Raw genomic sequence first — 20,986 nt, 5'->3', positions numbered from 1 at the left:
ACCGACATTGTCTACTATAAGCGACAGCTTTCTCTATATCTATTTAACATGCATCAAGTCTCAGACAGTAAGACAGTGCTTTATGTTTATCCTGAAATTATAGGAAGAAATATTCAAATGAAGTAGTTTCATTCCTGCATCATTATGTTACTTCGTTTCTGGATCCTGAGGTTAAAAATTTGGAAATCTTCTATGATTCATGCGGTCGTCAAAACAAAAATTATACCCCTTTCAGTTTATCCCTTATCTTGTCCATCATGAAAAGCGATTTGAACCAATTCGTGTGACATTCCCAGTAAGAGGATATTCATACCTGGAAAGTCACAAAAGATATGGGCCTCATCAGACGTAAAACAAAAGCTGAGCTCCCAAAGGACTGGACCGACATAATTAAGATGCGCGTCCGAAACCCACTCCTTTTCAGGTTGTTGAAGTTGATGGCTGAATGATACGTGACTGGACTTATTTAGTTCAACCAAGGTACCGATCAAAATGTCCATTCCCGTCGTGAATTATTAAGGAGATGAAGATAGAACGCCACCATCCAAGGCTTATCATACATCGTGACACTTACAACGGGTCTTGGATCACATTAGTTGTTACCGCTCCTGCTGGACGAATGGAACAGGAACCAGAACTTGCAGAAGGAGAGTTTTTGTTCCCTTCACCCTGTTACGAAGGTAGGCGGGTAAATACTTTATTCACAGTATTTAAATGAAAATAGATCATATCAGTGTGTGAAATAGCAGTTCCTGCTTTATTATAACAAACCTATTGAGATACCATGCTAACAGGAGGTCGCATGTCCAATGTTTCTGGACTGCTACCTATCACCAACGAAAAATATCGTGATCTGAAAGAACTGAAGGTGTTCTGTCACACAAAGGCCCAAGAGTACTATAAAAATATTCCTTTTCGGGCAGTGAATTTACAAACACGTTTTCTGTTATTTGTTTGTAATAAGCAAAAAGTGAGAAATGAAGACTGTGGGTTAGAAAAACTTTGATTTATGCTGATGACTGAAATTACGTCCCATTAACTATATTTTTAATGTATGTTTTGTAACCATTTATTGAATAATTGTTGGTAGTTGTATACCAGGTGATTTAAAGATACAAAAGTTGGAACATGGGCTTATTCATCACTGTAATTTACATGAGTTCAATGAAAATAAAAACAGGATACTGATAAACGGTATTGTTCCTAAAACCTGACCAATCATGAACGTCCTGTACAATGACTAGATTCAAAGATGAATAGATCTTTGTCAAGGGAGTTTCAGGGAAGTTTTATAGTGAACTATCATCCCAATATGACATTACATTCTGACTTTTACAATCTAATTAGTGGATTATACAAAGAAATTAAAAAATAGACATTCACATAAAAACATACAGGGTCGAGATTTAATAATATGTTTTCCACTTTTAAGGAATCCTAAAGAAAAGGTCGTTGAATGTACTGCATAAATTACAAAAGCATATTTCAATAACCAATGAAACTGTAACGTTTTAAACTTTAAAATTGCTCTCCTGAAAAATCTATAAAATGGACTTAACCCCTTCTTCCCGTGTGGTCTTCAAATGGTTAACAAGCCAGGCAAAAATAAATCGCTGCATTTTCGGCGGATTTTCTTTCTAGATTCTAACCAAAGCAGAGGTGACAGATCTTTTTAGTGGTTGTCATGCAAGTGCGGGCGTGGAAGGGCCCCACTTACTACACTACTGGCCATTAAAATTGCTGCACCAAGAAGAAATGCAGATGACAAACGGGTATTCATTGGAAAAATATATTATACTAGAAATCAGTACCCAGAACAACCACCTCTGGCCGTAATAACGGCCTTGATACGCCTGGGCATTGAGTCAAACAGAGCTTGGATGGCGTGTACAGGTACAGCTGCCCATGCAGCTTCAACACGAAACCACATTTCATCAAGAGTAGTGACTGGCGTATTGTGACAGCCAGTTGCTCGGCCACCATTGACCAGATGTTTTCAGTTGGTGAGATACCTGGACAATGTGCTGGCCAGGGCAGCAGTCGAACATTTTCTGTATCCAGAAAGGCCCGTACAGGACCTGCAACATGCGGTCGTGCTTTATCCTGCTGAAATGTAGGGTTTCACGGGGATCGAATAAAGGGTAGAGCCACGGGTCGTAACACATCTGAAATGTAACGTGCGTAATGTAATGTAATGTGCGTTCACCGCGATGTCGCCAAACACGGATGCGACCACCATGATGCTGTAAACAGAACCTGGATTCATCCCAAAAAATGAGGTTTTGCCACTCGTGCACCCAGGTTCGTCGTTGAGTACACCATCGCAGGCGCTCCTGTCTGTGATGCAGCGTCAACGGTAACTGCAGCCATGGTCTCCGAGCTGATAGTCCATGCTGCTGCAAACGTCGTCGAACTGTTCGTGCAGATAGTTGCTGTCTTGCAAACGTCCCCATCTGTTGACTCAAGGATAGAGACGTGGCTGCACGATCCGTTACAGCCATGCGGATAAGATGCCTGTCTTCTCGACTTCTAGTGGTACGAGGCCGTTGGGATCCAGCACGGCGTTCCGTATTATCCTCCTGAACCCACCGATTCCATATTCTGCTAACAGTCATTGGATCTCGACCAACGCGAGCAGCAATGTCGTGATACGATAAACCGCAATCGCGATAGGCTACAATCTGGCCTTTGTCAAAGTCGGATACGTGATGGTACGCATTTCTCCTCCTTACACGAGGCATCACAACAACGTTTCACCAGGCAACGCCGGTCAACTGCTGTTTGTGAATGAGAAATCGGTTGGAAACTTTCCTCATATCAGCACGTTGCAAGTGTCGCCACCGGCGCCAACCTTGTGTGAATGCTCTGAAAAGCTAATCATTTGCATATCACATCTTCTTCCTGTGGGTTAAATTTCGCGTCTGTAGCACGTCATCTTCGTGGTGTAGCAATTTTAATGGCCAGTAGTGTATTTACAAAAATTGTGAATGTAGGCTGCAGTTTAGACCCACACCACTACCACTCTCCCCACGCGTGCCCTGCCGTCATCACATCTACTGGCCTTCGTATTTTGCACGGACTCTGCAGCAGAAGCGCGGATAAATGGCAGTGCCGCCGGCAGTGCTCTATTCAGCTGTACTGTCAGCAGCACTCCTCACGATCACGCGTTCTAATTGTCGGCTTGTCGGCTCTGATACCTCCATCCCTGCTCCTCGATGACGATGTGAATTCCCCGTGACCAGGTTTCAAGGTGTTCTAATTCCTAAGACTCGTGTCAATTCATGGCCTTGAAATATCTATTTATGAATTCTATTTTAGATTTGTCATCGTTAACCAACACGAAGTCAGCACAGCTACGCATTAACCAATATATAAAGAGATGTTTCATTCAACTAGCCGTCATCCGCGGTGAACACCCATATTGAAGAGTAGGCAGAAACAAAAGTCTTTAGACAACTTTTTTGAAAAACGGATCCTGTAGTATACGTATTGTTGCTATTTTATAAACTGTTTTGTATTTTTTACGTATGGAACGCCTTATCCTGTTTTTACGTGAATTCCTATTGAAAAATGTTTCGCATTATAAATGTTTCACTTGCAGGTAAGACTCAGAAGCAAATTATGCTCTCTCAGCTAGGTCACACTGCATAGTCAGTTTGTAAAGAAGTGGATCTTTTTTTCTCGAGTTCCTCGAAGTTAGGTATTTGATACTGCTCATTTCGTTGTCGATCGGTTCCTGAACAAGTTTTCAGGTTTTGAGTTTATTCATTGTTAACACGGTATATTTATTGTGAAGCAGTCTACGTTCTATTGAACTCGTAATTAATGTTAAACGTGGAATTACGTAATTTTAATAAAATAAATTAATTTCGCTTTTCTTAGTCCTCCGTTTTTGTATTATGGAAACCCTAGTATTCACACATGCACTGTGCTGGTTATTTTACTTTCATACACTTTTAAAAGAAGACAATATGCCTTTTTCATTAATTGCGAGAGCATTTGATATATTTTATTACAAATTATTCTGTTAGTTTTTTAGAAGGTACTCTTCTACTCTTTTATAAAGCAGTATCAGAGTAACAGTGATTCACCCAATGGCAATCACATTTAACCACACGAAAGAAACGAGAAATAAAACAGGCGACAAGCAACAACGATTTTTTGGGAATCCCGATCAAGACACAGCTACGAAAATAGAAACAACGTCAACAGGCTGTTTGCCAGTTACAAGGTAAGGTGATCTAGATCCGCTCGGTAGAAATTGCGGTACTTCGTGATTTATCTCACTGCTGGCAATCCTAGCTATCTACAGATCGGTTTGCAACACATATGTGTTGCAGGCACTCTGTATCACATTTCAGCGTGAACATCTTTTAAATTCACTTTCGCGAATTGTTCTAGTTCCGTGCGATATTTTTACCACAGGAGATGACCTGCTCGAAAACTAAGTTGTCAGTACGACACAAGACGCTGCTCCCACACCGCCGTTCCAAAACGGGAATTAATGTGGTAATTGCTCCTCCATCGTAAACCTCTCAGAGGTGAACTCGTGAAAACAGTCTGCACAGGACTCGCCCCCCTAATTCCGTTTCTCAGACGTTGAAGAGTTCTTTAGAGAGAGTGTCACTCCTCATCGCTGCAAGTCTTTGCTTACGGTATTTGAAGTGTTCAACAGCGTTACATTAAATTCGTATTCCTTACTACAATAAGTACCACATCTGGACGCGAGCCACTTTACAATGAGCTTTCACGAAACCTTGTCACTTCCATGTGAAATTTGTACAATAGCAGACCATCGTTACTTAACATCTTTTATCGGCCACGCTGCAACTACTTCCTCCTGCGACTGCTGCCTCAGAATGCATAGCTTACATAAAAAATTTAAGAAATGAAGATACATTGATAGACCTTTTAAATTCCACGAAACGCTCGACTAATATGCAGCCTGAAGCCATCGTGATAGAGCTGAAATGATGGATGAATGTATTGGCTGTCCATTGATGTCAAAATACAAACAGGTGCACTTTAAGGTATTGGATAATATTGTAACACAGTTGGAAACAAAATTTTCACATCAGGATAAATTTCTTTTTCGTAAATTAGGCGCTGATACTCAGTTCACCAATCGTGTCCGGAGTTTCCCTGTAGACGTTTTAGATTCACTATGGTGCGTCCTTCAGTCGCTTGCATTTACGTATACAACTGGAGATGTATTTTCTTCCCAGCATAAACGAACATTTCACGCTGTCAGTTTGGTGGACATTATCAAAAGAATGATTGAGAATGAAAAGAACGAAATTCTTCCAGGAGCTTTCGAACTGTTTTCTCTAATTGCCACCCATTCTTGGAACAAGTGTTTCAGTTGCAAGGGGTTTTTCTTGTCTTAAACGCATATAACCGTGTTTAAGGAACAGTATGTCCCAGGATCGCTTATCAGTTCTTGCTTGTATCTCGGTTGAAAAACCATTACTGCGAATACTTGAAAGCCGAGAGTCATGGTATGGCAAAGTCATTGAAAGAGTCAGGAAGAAGGGTCATCGAGTTAACTTGTTTTGCAAGCAACAGCGCTCAAATTCCCGATCTACCAGTCCGTTTGTAAATGAATATGATTGTAATTATTGTTATTATTATTATTATTATTATTATTATTAGCTGTAGTAGTGGGGTAGTCATCATCGGTCTTAGTACTAGCAGTAGTAGTACTAGTCGTGGTCCTTAGGAGTTTGTAATGCTAGATGTGCATACATTAAAAGGGAAGGAAAGGTGATTGCCAAAACGTTTCCTGATATTCCCAGAATTTAGGCCCATGATCTGCTACTGACGACTGCCAGTCTAAATGCATTTATTGCAACGGAGCATGCAGTTCTGCTGCACTCTCGCAAAGATCCTAGGTGTCTGTTGTAACTGGAAAAGGTAACAGGTGATAAACACTGTACACTCCTGACCACCACACAGACATACTGTAAACAGATTAGCTCATAGCACACGTGTCGTGTTCCAGCTGCATGCATTGCACTGGTGCAGTAACCTGTGCCACAAGCATAACACTATTCCTGGTGTCAGTTTCAGTTGGATGAGACAGCTTGTGATGTGTCCATGGTGAGCGAGATGCGTTACTGAGTACAGTGCATGACACACAGTCAAAGACGGAATGTTACTCATCATGAGCGTTGGCAGACAGACAGCTAATGTACATCGCAGCAGGATACAGTACCTATAAAGCAACATGAATGTACAGAGAACGCTTTCCCATCAGGTGTCATCCTAATTGGATGATGCTTATCTCAGTGGATACCAACTTCCGAGAGACAATGTCACTCACGCCACAGAGAGCCAGCCAGGGCTCCCGCCAAATACGTGGGAGAACACCAGACTTTGAGGAACGATGCTGCATCGTGTAGCCAACAAGCCAGCAATAAGCAACCGCCATCTTGTCTGTGAAATGTACACTAGGGAGGATACAGTGTGGAGAGTACTGGTGGAACAGGTATTACGCATTTATCATAAGGAATATGTGCAAGAACTAGGACCAACGGATTTTAAGTCCCACATTCACTTCTGTCAAAGGATTATCCACTCCAGTGCTCTAGTTCTGACCTTTGTACTGTGTGTATTGTTCATGGATGAGACCTCATTCACCTATGATGGCGTTTTCAACAGCCACTACAGCCACGTTCAGAGAGAGGGCAATCGCAATACCACCCACATTGATGGCCACCAGTACTGATTCTCTGTCAGTGTAATAGCAGGTATGGTCCAAGATCACGTAATAGGACCTTATTCGCTGCCTCCCATTTGAGTGGTCTCCATGTTACCTGGCGTTCATGCAAGATGTGTTGCCACAGTTTTTGTAGACTGTACCCCTTGCTTTCGCAAAATGTTGTGACTTTAACATGACAATGCACCAGTACCCACAAGCACCTGAACACCAAATCGTTGGACTGGAAGGGGCGAGCAGTACAATTGCCTCTGAACTTTTTCCCCTGGGGTTATGCCAGGACGTTGGTGTATGAAACCCTGTAGTAACAGATGAAGACCTGCTTGCTAGGGTCCAAACTGCCTGTCTCCTGATACAACAGACAGCAGGAATCTTTGTGAGAGCAGCATAATGTCATGCACCTTTGCCATGCGTGCATTGGAGGTCTTCACTTAGGACAATTACTATGACCTATGTTGCTGTTATGTGGCATATGCTGTGTATGTCCATAACACAATAAATATGCATTTCCAACCACTGATTCCCTATCTCAATATAACTGGTTGTAGACCTATTATCACCTGTTTCAGTTTGACCCATAAGGTTTGAACAGCCCATCTATGTGATCATTCTAGTTTAAGTTGTTGATTGTTATCTGCAGCTATATAATTGAATTGACAGCCTTCACATTTGTGTGATTTATCATGTAACTTAAATTTAACAGATCTCTTTTAGTACTCACACTTTTCATTATTTCCACTTTTTGTGCAATGCAGATTTTTGTCTGAATCATCTTGCAATTGATTTTGATCTTCTGATGACTTTACTACGTGGTAAATCACAGCACCATCTACAAACAATCTAAGATGGCTGCTCAGATTGTCTCATAAATCATTCATATGCATTAAGAGCATTAGGGGGCCTATAACACTTTCTTGGGGAATACTGCATATCACTCCTGTTTTGCTTGATGACTTTCCATCAAATATCCTTAAAGAAAATCTTTTTTATCATATTTATATTTTTGAAAATAAGCTACCTACTCATGTCAGATGATGTTGATCTACGTGTTCTTCCTCTCCTAAGGGGCTCTTTTAATGGCCTTTCAACTCCTTTCCTCTTTTGTCATTAACTGCCACCCTGCTTCTGGTTTCTGGGTGAGGAGATACAAAGTGGCAACTTACTGAGATAATGGGGGAAGTTCAGTGAGAACATCTGAATAACTGTATATTCCAATATCTCTCAGAATGCAAATGATCAACAAAACATTTAATTCACATATGAAGCATCTGGTTACGATTGTTAAGGCTGGTGTATCATGGAACTACGTGGCTCTCTAATCCAGAAAGTGAACACATTACGTGATAATGAAATTGCATTTTTAGTTTCTTTTTGGAGAGAGAAAGTAGTACATACTTATATAAGAAAGTTGAATTATCTTTAAAAAAGCTTTTCTTGGTCTCAATTAAGCTTTCTGGTGGTCAGCATCAACAATGTTCACTTCAGATCCTGGACCTTGTATATTTATGAACAAAACTAATGTTCAGGCTGTAATATGAATGAAAATGCCCATTTTGACATTTTTTCTTCATTCCAGATTTTCAGTGTCACAGACAAATATTCCAGTTAGAAAGTTTTCAGTCACAGCTGCATAATATATAAAAACCAAAACTGGCTTCATACCATTTCAAAGGAGACTGGCCTCATAGAAGGTATCTCATTGAAACGTAAATGAAGACTGATTTAGTGACTGAATTCTACAACGATTTTGCTAGTCACTAGCTATGACACTATTCATAGCTCCTATTCGAGGCTTGGTGTAGGAAGTGTTTTACAAAACATCAAAAAACAGAGCAGTTAAGTATTCAATAACAAAATATCAGACAGGAATCAGGTAACAATTACATCTATCTGCCAGTGGAATGGTAACACTGCTCTAAAATGTGGATCATTACATAACATTATTACATTACTGAGTAGTGATGTTTCCTGAATTCCGAAATTTGAAAAAATACGAGATATTATTTACACAGAAGGAAATAATGGTTTTCAGATGAGGTATATCAGTCTTAAAACGTATCCTTATTAGCAAAGTTGGAATTTCAAGTGCAAGTATTTTTCCTTAAACTTAGATTTTAAATAATTCTTTGAAATTTTGAATAATTACTTCAATATAATTTTTCTCGGAAAAATAGTTATACCATTTTCATCAGCTAAGTCACAGTTACATCCTGAACAATATAGATTATAAAAACGAAGCATATAATAGTATTTGTCGGTATCATTTACATACTGTACCAGTCTTACACAAGAAAGATCCGATCATTTCCAAACTAAAATTAAATAATCAAATAATAAAATTAAACAGAGGTTAATCATATAATAGAGCCCATACAACACCATACACATAGATTTATATATTACTACTTGTAAACATTTTGATAGCATCACAGCAGTATCAGAAAATTTTATTTTATTGTAATAAACATGATCCAAATAATCACTTCACTGTTTGCATCACTATGAGACTAGTACTTCACATAAAGGAGGCAGTATTAAGTTTCATTGATATTTTTTTATTATAAGAAGTTTAGCAATTGTTGCCACATTGAAAAAATTCCCTACATAAATCCTTCCAGTTTACTTTTGACTACTTTTTTAACACTATTAAACTCTATATTGCAGAACCATGGAGGCACAAAGCTTTAACAGAGATGTTTATGAGTGGGCTGGAGACATTTCATTCATCAGGAGTGAAGCCACCTCACTTTCACGAGGCATTGCATCATCTCGCCCTGACAAATAAGATTGAGTCAGAATATCTTTCAGATCTGAGCCAAAAGGTATGTTCTCTGAGATATACCCATACAACCATGTAATCTATGCAGTATTAATTTGGCTTAGCTAAATTTCCTGAACCTAAAAGCTCATTCTGTGGCAGTTATAATCAGTGGCGAATATAGCATGCACCTTGGGGTGGGGGGGGGGGGGGGGCAAGATTAATGTAAAGATAGGTTATTTAATTTTAAGTAGATACACCAAGATGTTTTGTATCAGTTTTGCTGATTATATTCAGAGGATAATTTGTGCTTAAGCCCCTTTTACTTTACCAAGATCAAGCTTTTTTATTGTTAGCATTAAATCATAAAAATGTAGTTATTTTTAAAAAAACAAATGATGAAAATCTCAGTTATTATTGCTTCACTATGATGGTTGTCCAGCGGCTCACTTTGTTTCCTCTCCGCTTTTGTAATTACAAGATGCTGACTACTGCGACAGTGTCGAATTCAATAATGTACTGTACATTGTCGCAGCATTCTGCATCTTGTGATTATAGCAGCGTCGAGGAAACACTGGAGAACCAACATAGCGAGACAATAATACTATATTTCAAACAGTCAAGATTTTAAAAATATCTCATCTGCAAACACTAATCCAAACTAAAAGAGTGAAAATGGGATTGTGATTATCGTGTTTGGAGTGATTCTAGCTATAAATATTGATTTATTCTGCCATAAAAAGCTTAACAACCAATGAAATTCAGTTTAAGAGAAGCCTAAAGGATTTATTGGTGGCCAACTCCTTCTACTCCATTGATGAATTTCTGAGGAAAACCAACTGATTTGTATATAAGTACAACATATCTTCTGCACAATTTCAGTGCAGTAATGTGTTCACTGAAAATGTGTGTGTGAGTGTGTGTGTGTGTGTGTGTGTGTGTGTGTGTAAGGATAATCTAACTTCTGCACCATTTCAGTGCAGTAATGTGTTCATTGTAAATAAGTATTACAGTAGTTGTATTACATGTTTCTTACCTTATAAATAAATAAAAAACTTTTTTATTTTAAATTCAGTGCAATAGTATTTGTAAAATGACTCTTAGTGTTCATTAAAAAATGACGATCATTCCACTTGGGACCTGTGGAATGGTACATTAGCTTATTTGTTTTAGTTTAAATATTTGTCATGTATTGTTGTTTTTCTGACATGTTCCACATCCTGGAGGACCTCCTCACTACGGATCAATTGGAATGAAAGTAAATCTAATCTAATCTAAAACGTAAGTGTAAATTACCAACACCACTACTTTTTTTCTTTTTGTGTATACATGCATGTGTATTTTACCTACTATAATTCAAAAGACTGTATTGAGTACGTATTGTTTTGGAGAAACCTTACAAGAATGTTTATTAAATCGACTGTTTGACAAATGACAATGCAACAAAGTTTGTTTTAATAATTGTTTATCGAACTGACAATAACAATAATACATAACATTAAAAAGAAACTTCACTTTTCATGTAGAACAATGTTTACAAAACAAAGTTCAGATTTCTTGGTACACTCGCAAACTTATCAAGAACCTCATCGCCACTAGTTATAGTGTTTCTGTGGACAGAATATAAAGCAAGTCTGTTAAGCCAGCTTTCAGATAAACTGTTCCTTATGTATGTCTTCAGTGTTCTCAGGCTGGAGAAAGTTCACTCTATGGTTGCGACAGAAACGGGAAGAACTGCGAGTAATTTCAGAAGGGTATAAACGTTGGGGAAGAAAGTCTTGTCACATTTTTGAAGAGAACTCATAGCTGTTTTTGGAAGATTTCAAGAATTTTCCTCCCTCCACTTTTCTTTCCACAGCATAAACTCACTTTCCATAATTTCTTTGTGTGACAAGTCTTCTTCGTAGAAACTAAAAGCAACGTCCAATAAAAGGAAATCTGTTGTTTTACACTACTGTGAGATGATGTTTCGTAAGGATACAACTGTTTCCTTGTGAGAATCAAAGCATTCTTTAAGTGAGACACAAAAATCGTCCAGGTATGGCACATAAACAGCTCGTCGATATTATTCTTCTTCTGTGGTGTAAGGGACTGCTGAATGAAGGCGGTAAATTCTTGGAATCTCTTCCTTAATGTCAAGTTTGGCAGCGAATGTCTTCACTTCATTATACAAGGCTTTAAATGAGTCATCTGTATTTGCTCTCTCCTTTGACAGAAGGTGTAAGATACTCATAACATTAGTCAAGGTTTGTGTAAGATCAATATTTTTGTTTTCAAACTGCTCAGATAAGTTATGGGTGGTTGACAGCATCAGTCTCAAAACAAAAAGATTAACAAGAAACGAAAATTGACTAAAGCACTTCTTAGAATTTGAGCCTTAGATGTTGTGTCACTTAATTCTTCTTCTATTTTGTGAAGGGAGAGAAAGATAGGCTCCAAGATGTCTTTGAATAAAAGTACTGAGTTGTACCTTTCTACCCACTGGGTTTCGCACACTGAAATAAGTTTCTTTTTCTTTTTTTCTGGACAACATTCAGATATCATTGATTTCAATATTTCTGTTCTTTTGGCTAACGAATGAAAGAATCCACAGACTTCTTTTGTGACACCCATACAGTTTCTTATAAAAGGTGTGTTGCTCGCATCTGACAAACAAAAATTTAGAGTGTGTGAAGAACAATGCGTAGCTTTTCTGTGATGGAAGCTTGTACTCCTCTGAACTGCCCACTCATCATGGCAGCGCCATCGTACCCTTGGCCTTTCATTTTGTTTAGGTCAAGCTGTAATGTTGACAAGGTCTTCAATAGTGTGTTAGCCAAACCTGCTCCAGTAGCGCCATAAACAGGGACGAATGCCAGAAAATCTTCCCTGATTTTGAAAGTTCGCTCTTCTATGTAACGTACACACAGAGAGAAAATTGTACGATTTGACAGACGTCAGTGGTTTCATCTGCTAAAATCGAGTAAAAAACAGGCTTTCTGACGTTTTCTACAATATTTAATTGTATTAAGTGACCAAGTAATAACTTCGTTTTAAATGAAAGAATTTGTATACATCATCTTCCCACCACTGGTCGTTAAGTGGTCTTTAAGAATAGTATCTCCACTGTTGGCTCTGCATCCTAACAACGATCGAAAATCCCCATCATTTTCGACCAATTCTTCAAGGATTATTCGCCCAGTGTCCCGATGACCCCTTAGAGCTATTTGCTGCCTTCCACAAAATCGAATTATTTGTATTATGGGGATTATCAATTTTCTATTAATCTCAATATCTAGCCTTCTTTGGGTATTTACTTGATTGATGATATTTTCATCTTTTTTCTTAACTATAGCTTCTGTGTTTTCAACAATCAAAACATATTTCTTATGATATGATAAGCTCTCATGTTTGCTAAACATTTCCCTGTAGTTTTCTTTGTTTTTTTTTTTTTTTTATTGGTCAAAGCCTGAATAACCAATGCCCCTACTACTTAGTGGTCTCATTTCCCACCATTTTCGGTATGGAAAAATAACAAGCAGTACTTGCAAAAACATCCAGATTTTTCCACCAAATAAGCTAACCACGTACTTTCTTGTAGTCACATCGTTTGAAAAGATCTAGTATGATAATCAAAATATCCACTGGTGTACTTCCTGTCTACAGTGTCCAACAGGCACAATATTTCGGCGATCATACACGTCGCCATCATCAGGTGAACTGATGGACTGAGCTCCTCTGAACGTGCCGGCACGAAGATCTGTACGCTAAGGCTGCTCAGAGGGAACTGGGTTCGGTCGCGGCGGCGGCCGATTGAAATACCCTCCGCCCGCGGCGCGCTCCCTCCGCCGTCCGCGCCCCGCGCCTCGGTCGCACGGTGGAACAGATTGCGACGGCGTCTGAGATGACGTCGTTGTGATGGCTCTGTCCGCCGTGGTCGTCACACCTATACGTTTGCTCGATTTACTCTTGATTAACCCAATCGCTGGTTCCCAAGCGTTGCTAAGATTATAGCCACAGTCACGGTTTATGATTTCGTCATTGGTGTGAATTTCGATGGCCTCTCTAACAACGCTGTCCCAGTATCTCGACGTCCGTACCAGAATCCTAGTGCGCTCATACGCCATAGCGTGATTTTCCGACAAACAATGTTCAGCGACCGCCGACTTGCTCGGATACATCAGTCGAGTGTGCCTCTGGTGTTCACGGCATCGATCCTCGACGTTACGCATCGTCTGACCGATATACGACTTGCCACATTGACAAGGAATCTGGTACACGCCGGCCTTCCTCAAACCGAAGTCATCTTTGGCGCTCCCCACCAGTGCACGAGTTTTATTCGGAGGACAAAAAACAGTTCCGACCCGGTGTTTCTTCAAAATGCGGGCGATTTTCCCCGAGAGTGCGCCTGTATATGGAATAAACGCAGTGCCTACCTCCTCCCTCGTGATTTCATCCATCTCCACAGGTTGTGCCGTAGTGGTTGGGCGGAGCGCACGTTGAATTTGCCACTCAGAGTACCCATTTTTTCGAAATACAGTTCTCAGATGTTCCAATTCCTGGGGTAGACTCTCTGTGTCAGAGATAGTGCGCGCCCTATGTACTAGAGTTTTAAGTACCCCATTCCTCTGTGAAGGGTGGTGGCAGCTGTCTGCGTGCAAATACAGATCAGTGTGCGTTGTCTTCCGATACACCCCATGACCTAGGGTGCCGTCAGCCCTTCTCTTGACCAAGACGTCAAGGAAAGGTAATTTACCCTCCGTTTCAGTCTCCATAGTGAATTCGATGTTGGGGTGTATGGAGTTTAGATGTGTAAGGAAATCAAGGAGTTTATCCATACCATGTGGCCAGATGACGAACGTGTCGTCCACGTAACGGAAAAAGCAAGTAGGTTTCCATTCGGATGACGACAGGGCTTCCTCCTCGAAGTTCTCCATGTACAAATTCGCTACCACCAATGAGAGTGGGCTACCCATGGCGACTCCATCCGTTTGTTCGTAGTATTCTCCATTGAAAAGAAAATACGTGGAAGTCAAGACATGCCTAAAAAGTTCAGTGGTCTTCTCGTCAAACTTCTGACTAATCAATTCCAGTGACTCTTGCAGGGGTACCCTCGTAAACAAGGAAAGGAAACGACGTCAAAACTCACCATGATATCTGACTCATCCAACCTGAAGCTATCAAGGCGTTTAATAAAATCCATGGAATTACGGATGTGATGAGGGCATTTACCCACATAAGGACTTAATATTCCCATCAGGTATTTGGCCAACAAATACGTAGGTGCCCTGAAGTTGCTGACAATGTACCCCCTCTTTGTGAACCTTCGGGAGTCCATGTAGTCTATGCGGTACCGGACCTTGGGGTAACAATTTCTTGGCGTCACCCTCTGGTAAATCTGCGTCCTTGAGAAGCGACCTCGTCTTGTTTTCCACCTTCTTTGTAGGGTCAACGCCGATCTTCCGGTAGGATACGTCATTTAGCAGGCTCTGCATCTTATCAGTCTAGTCCTTATGGGAGACAACAACTGTAGCATTGCCTTTGTCAGCCGGTAAGACAACAATTTCAGAGAGCTCCCTCAGATCACGAATGGCCGCCCTCTCTTTACTGGTGATATTTGACTTCATCGGCTTGGATTTCGTCAACGCACGACAAGTTTCACGACGTATTTCCTCAGCTGATTCAGACGGAAGTCGAGCTGCAACCTCTTCAACAGCACTAACAATTTCTGTGACCGGAGTGAACTTGGGGGTGGGAGCGAAGTTGAGACCTTTCTGCAAAACTGATACCGCATCATCACTCAACACCATGCCACTCAAATTGATGACAGTCTTGCACGGAACCTGCAGAGATGGTTTGTCAAGGAGACGTGAGAACTTAGCTGTTTGATGTCCCGTTGCCTTCTTATGGGCGGAATCAGCTGCAACCCAGGTGTCACCATCAATCCAATACCATGAAAAAGAAGTGAAATTACTAGCCAGTTGCAAATGTAGTTTGAGTAATTCCTGTGAGATAAACTCAAGGCTCCGGCGGGTGACTTGCACTCTCTCACGTACCAATGCAAGGCTGGCTCGTTTCTTGATTCTTTTAGCTGCTGCAGAATCGATGTGATGCATAACCTTAGCAAAACTTGGAACAACATTCTCGGAATGACATCTCTTTAGAAAGGCAAGAGTACTTAGCAAACGACATCTACGGTGGCGCAACTTTTCAAATTTCTTCATGCTGCGGTACATCTCCTCCCCTTAAAGGTGTATGATGTGATTCTTGAGTTTCTCCCGGAGTATTTGATAATCAAAATATCCACGGGTGTACTGCTGGTCTACAGTGTCCAACGGGCACAATATTTCGGTGATCATACACGTCGCCATAACACATTATGATTCACCAGTGCCAGATTCAGTGCTTAGAAGTATGCCAAATGCATAGTCAACCAACAGAATATACAAGATAGTTTCATTTACATATACAAACATTTGCCATAATAGTAGAGATTTACACAGCAACTAAAATTCAAAGAGGGCAACCTCATGCTACCAAAGACTTTAGCAAAATAATAAAAAATGCTGTTAATGGAATTCTGTTTCTTGTTACTTTTCAAACTATTATTCATCAGCATTAAATTTATTAAATAGGCCTGTGACATGTTTATTCATTTCACTAGGGGTGCTATTTTTTGGCTGTGGGCTACTGTTCACACAGAATGCTACAAATACTAAATAGTGGACTGAGCAAGGTGGCGCAGTGGTTAGCACACAGAGCTCATTTAGGAGGCCAATTGTTCATACCACATCCAACCATCCTGATTTAGGTTTTCCATGATTTCCCTAAATCACTTCAAACAAATGCTGGGATGGTTCCTTTGGAAGGGCGTGGCTGACTTCCTTCCCCATCCTTCCCTAATCCAAAGACCTTGCTGTTTGGTTCCCTGCCCCCAAATCAACCAACCAACTAAATAATGGCACATTATGGGGTCAACTTAAATCATATTGGTGGTTTCAAGAGGGGTATTCACAAGTCACATAAACAAAATCTTGCCTGAGAGCAAGTGCAGAATTGTGAAGTATTATAAAACATAGAACCAGTAGACATAATTTTACCCAATATAAAAATATAAATGTGCATTTACAATATGAATACTTACCTACACATGACAAAACCTTTGCAAAAGATATCCACTACTAAAATTTCAAAATAATTACTATGTATTGTGATTTTACACAGATGCAAGTGTTGTTGTGGTGGAAAATTTAATAACTGTTGTAATAAATAAGACATTGCTTGTTATCCTCCTTATATTCTGAGTTACAGGACCAGGAGACCACTTGTGTACTCTGTGATGTATTTGTGAATGCAGTACTGGAGTATTACAAGAGTGGGAAATCAAAAGATGAATTAGAAGCTTTACTCTTGGAAGCTTGTATCACATTCAACATACAGACTGAGGAAGTCTGCAGAGGCAACATCGAGGGAAGTATTGTAAGTATGCACATATTTTGGAAATATTACAAATACATTTTCAATTGTGAAAATTACATAATTGTGGACAAAACATTAGAAAAGAATACCACTTATGCTATGAATGACTATTTTCTGTGCAATTAAATGAGTTAAGGTTTGTGAGAACTAAAAGCCTACTAGTTGCTTGTTGTTAGTATTCCATGAAGCTGTCCTAACAAGCAAGGCAAGGAAGGAAATAATGTTGAACAAGTGTGATAATCAGTGGTAGAAGCATATAGAAATGAAACTAAATGCCATATACTTAATATAAGGGCACAAGATAGTTGCCATATAAATGGTCAGGTAAACCACCTCTCAGCAATGGCAGTTGTTAATTTTGTCTACAGAATCAGTTTACCATAGACATATCTATACAGTAATTTATATTTTGGGTCATATCATTTCTCTCAGAGTCCACTACCATCACGAAATTTATGAACAATAATGCCATAAAATGTTACACTAACAATATTATAGCTGTGGTCACATAGCAGATGAAAGATCTGAGAGCTTTGTAATAGGGAAAGGTGCTCAATAAAAAGTTTATTATCACCATTAACATTTAACACAGTTATGGATCAAATCTTTAAATCCACTAAGAAAAGTTGAAGAAATTAAATTCATCAGAACCATAAATCAGAAGCCTAAGAAAGACAACAACAAAAAGAAAAACAAAGAGGATAACTGCTAGAAAAATATCCACTACTTACCAATTGTGTTCTGTAAATTGCATCATGAAGGGGAGACTTCTTGGATGTGGAACAAGTCAAGTTACACATTAACAGGCAGAAGCAGCCACTGCTGTAATGTGTACTAACAACAAATTATGGCTAGTACTAATCCATTCACACTGAGAATCATGGGAATCATACGTAATTTACTTTATATATGTTTACATATAAGGGGAAGTCAAATGGAAACAAGACAGATGGAAAAAAGTAAGTAAACAGTTATTATTTCAAAAGCAATCACCATAACTGTTAATACTTTTGTCCCATTGTGAGACAAGGCAGTCAATGCTTTCATGGAAAAATGTTGGCTATAGAACCACAGTTGTGCACTTCTTCATCGGAAGCAAATCATCAGCCACTAATGTCTTTCTTCAGAGCTCCAAAAATATGGAAATTGCATAGGGAGAGATTTGGACTGTATGAAGAATGTAAAAGGCTTCCCAGCAAAACTTCTGCAGTGTACTCAAAGTAAACAAAAAACCATGTGGGCCTGTCCATATGTTGCCAAAGTTGTTTTCAAAATGCTGCAGAAGTTTCACTGGGAAGCCATTACGCATTCTCTAAACAGTCCTGATCCCTCCTCAAGTGATTTCCATATTTTTGGAGCCTTGATGAAAGACATTGATGGCCATAAATCTGTTTCAGATGAAGAGGTGCTTACAATCCTGAATAAAAGCAGCAATCAAGCTGCCAGTGCAAGATTTTTCTTTTTTTTTTCCGTTCAGAGTTTGTTCTGCAGGGTCAGACCATTAACCAGGCTTTGTAAGATCGCTGCACAAGAGTGTGCATTGGAAGCAGCCTGAGTGGCCTGATTTGTAGCAGTCAGGTGGCTGGTTTTTCCACCATGACAGTGCCCCTACTCACACAGCCCTGTCTATGTGACAAAAATAGCATGACTCCTTTTCCTCACCCTGAATACTCATCCAACCTTGCCCAGTGCAACTCATTATTGTTTCTGAGAATGAAAAGTGATACGAAAGGAAAGCATTTTGCTGATGTTGCCAGGATGAATGTAAAATGGTGGACATGCTGTCAAGCATCACAAAAGATGAATTTCAACAATGTTTTGAAAATGGGACAAAAGATTAGCCAAGTATAGTTGCGCAAGTTGACCGTACTTTGAAGAGAACTGGAGCTTTGTGCTTAAAATGTGAATGGTACTCCTTTGTGTATACAGGGTGCTCTAAAATTCTCCTTACAAACTTCTGGGACTTATAGAGAGTACTGAGGGAACCCCCTGTCGGTAAATGCTGCAGTCATTTGAAAACATGTTAGTAAGACGACCACTTTTACAAGTATTTCATTAAGTATGACCCAATGCATCATTTGTTTTACAATTTCTCTCATTAATAAGCAAAGAAACAAAAAGAAAACCTAATCAGTTTTCACAAACACTGTGAAACCAGTTCGGGTGGTAGCATCTCCTTCGAGTACTGAGTCATGCTTGCTGACAGTGAAGGTACCCCTTTCTCAAAGCCGTTGCACAGTTGTGATGAAAAGGCTATGCGATGGAGTCTGGCATTAAGGCAATGAGCAGCTCTTTCATTACCATGTGCTTCACCATGCAGAAGGATCATGTCAGCGTATTCTCCAAATATTTACTCTACCACATTGATTTAACATTCATAGACATGTGAATGAGGCTCACATCAGCTTGGAAAGGTAGAACAGATAGGCAGATGTCAAATTACATCACCTGACCTGACATAAGTGCCCTTCCTCCTCCCTACCATGACCACTTTATTGCACACCTACCTAGCAAACATGTTTTCAAACAACTATAGAACAAACACAGTATGTTTTCAGACATAGGTTCCAGTTCAAATTATTGTCTACCCAGTCCCCTCTTCAAGTCCTAGAAATCTGTACAGGTAACTTTAGAGCACTCTGCATTTTGCTAATCAAGCATTGGACACAGACACATACAAGAGATCACTGTGATATAACACACACATGACTACACATGAACCATCTACTCAAATAACACCCATTGCCTAGTTTTAAGTTTACCAATCTGACCTGCTAGTATACTTATCCACATTGTAAAAGCACTACTCATACTCGACAGCATGCCTTGCAAATAACTTAATACGAGGCTGGTCTAGGTTTCTGGCACTGGCCTTGGTATTACAAATGACTTAATTTAAATAGTTAGTAATCTGCCTAGCCTACAGTGGAAAAACCACAGTATATAATCTCTTAATTATCTGTCAGGGCCTATCCCTATTCACCGTTCAGATTTTACACAGAAAATTAACCTTAGACTACAACTACGGAGCTCACTAAACATATTTGAGTGCAGCCACACTACTTTTAGTTTATGCTAGGAAACCAGAAAGCTGGCACTTTATTACATGTAACCAAATCAAACAACTGTAAGCACTGCTACTAACACTGTTCACAATAGCCAGCACTGAGGACATAAACCACTGTTTGGGTACACCCACAGGTAGCCTCTCCACAATAATGCCCGGCAGAATGTTTTAATAAGTTTCACCCACACACAGGCAATATTGATTTCAGTCTTAAAACATGAACACAATAGGCAAAATATCTCGTTGTTTACCAGATGGAGTACCACAAGCAAATTGCATCAACAGCCTACTATCGTGAACTGAACTAAAGCCACTAGCACAAGAGTGACCTAGAAGTGACTGCTTTGTAGCCAAGGTAGCAAAACAATTCCAGTGCATAGGAAAATTGCTTACCCAAGGCTCACACAACTTTTTGTGAACAAATGTTCTATGCTAACAACACTGTATAGCAATAAATAATACACAACCTTATCTGCAGCACCCATGGTTGGTGAGAATCACACACTTAACCACAGTCACTTTAATCCATAGGTATATTGTTCTTTGAGTCAGGCAAAAGTTTATGCAGAAGATCAGTTTTCATAACCATAACAACATTAGCAAACCATTCATTCACAACAAGACTGCACTACTTTGTAGCAGGAAGGTACAGGCACACACAGCAAACAACTTCATGAACAGTTAAATAAATAATTGTGCAAAGCAACTGCCCAAAGCAGAAAGCTGCTCAGCATGGCATCCACAAATGTTGCCAAACAGACACAATGCCTGTACTTGAGCAAGTGCAAACCATGCAACCAAATCAATGACTTGGATCCCAATGCAGCAATGCAATGACAGTAGCTACCTACACTGGTAACAACCAAGATAAAAGACAAGCAATCTAAAATAGCTCACATTATTCAAGTTTGCTGCAAGAGTCAGTTATCCACCTTGTTCCACAACCGCAGGAATCCAACACTCTATGTGACATCTAAATTGGAGA

The 20,986-nt window shown here is 39.7% G+C and overlaps 1 protein-coding gene across 1 annotated transcript in view; it reads left to right on the top strand.

Moving 5' to 3' along the window:
- The window catches only part of LOC126455921 (sphingomyelin phosphodiesterase-like), a 126,782-nt gene that overhangs the window by 4,491 nt on the left and 101,305 nt on the right, over positions 1–20,986 (top strand). The window contains exons 2-3 of the mRNA XM_050091679.1: positions 9,383–9,540; positions 16,767–16,934. Of these exons, the coding sequence (XP_049947636.1) occupies positions 9,383–9,540; positions 16,767–16,934 (326 nt within the window). The remainder of the gene's footprint in view (positions 1–9,382; positions 9,541–16,766; positions 16,935–20,986) is intronic.

The sequence above is a fragment of the Schistocerca serialis genome, chromosome 2, assembly GCF_023864345.2.
Source record: "Schistocerca serialis cubense isolate TAMUIC-IGC-003099 chromosome 2, iqSchSeri2.2, whole genome shotgun sequence".
Lineage (NCBI taxonomy): Eukaryota > Metazoa > Arthropoda > Insecta > Orthoptera > Acrididae > Schistocerca > Schistocerca serialis.
The sequence above is the reverse complement of the archived record's forward strand: the minus strand, read 5'-3'. Positions and strand labels throughout refer to the sequence as shown.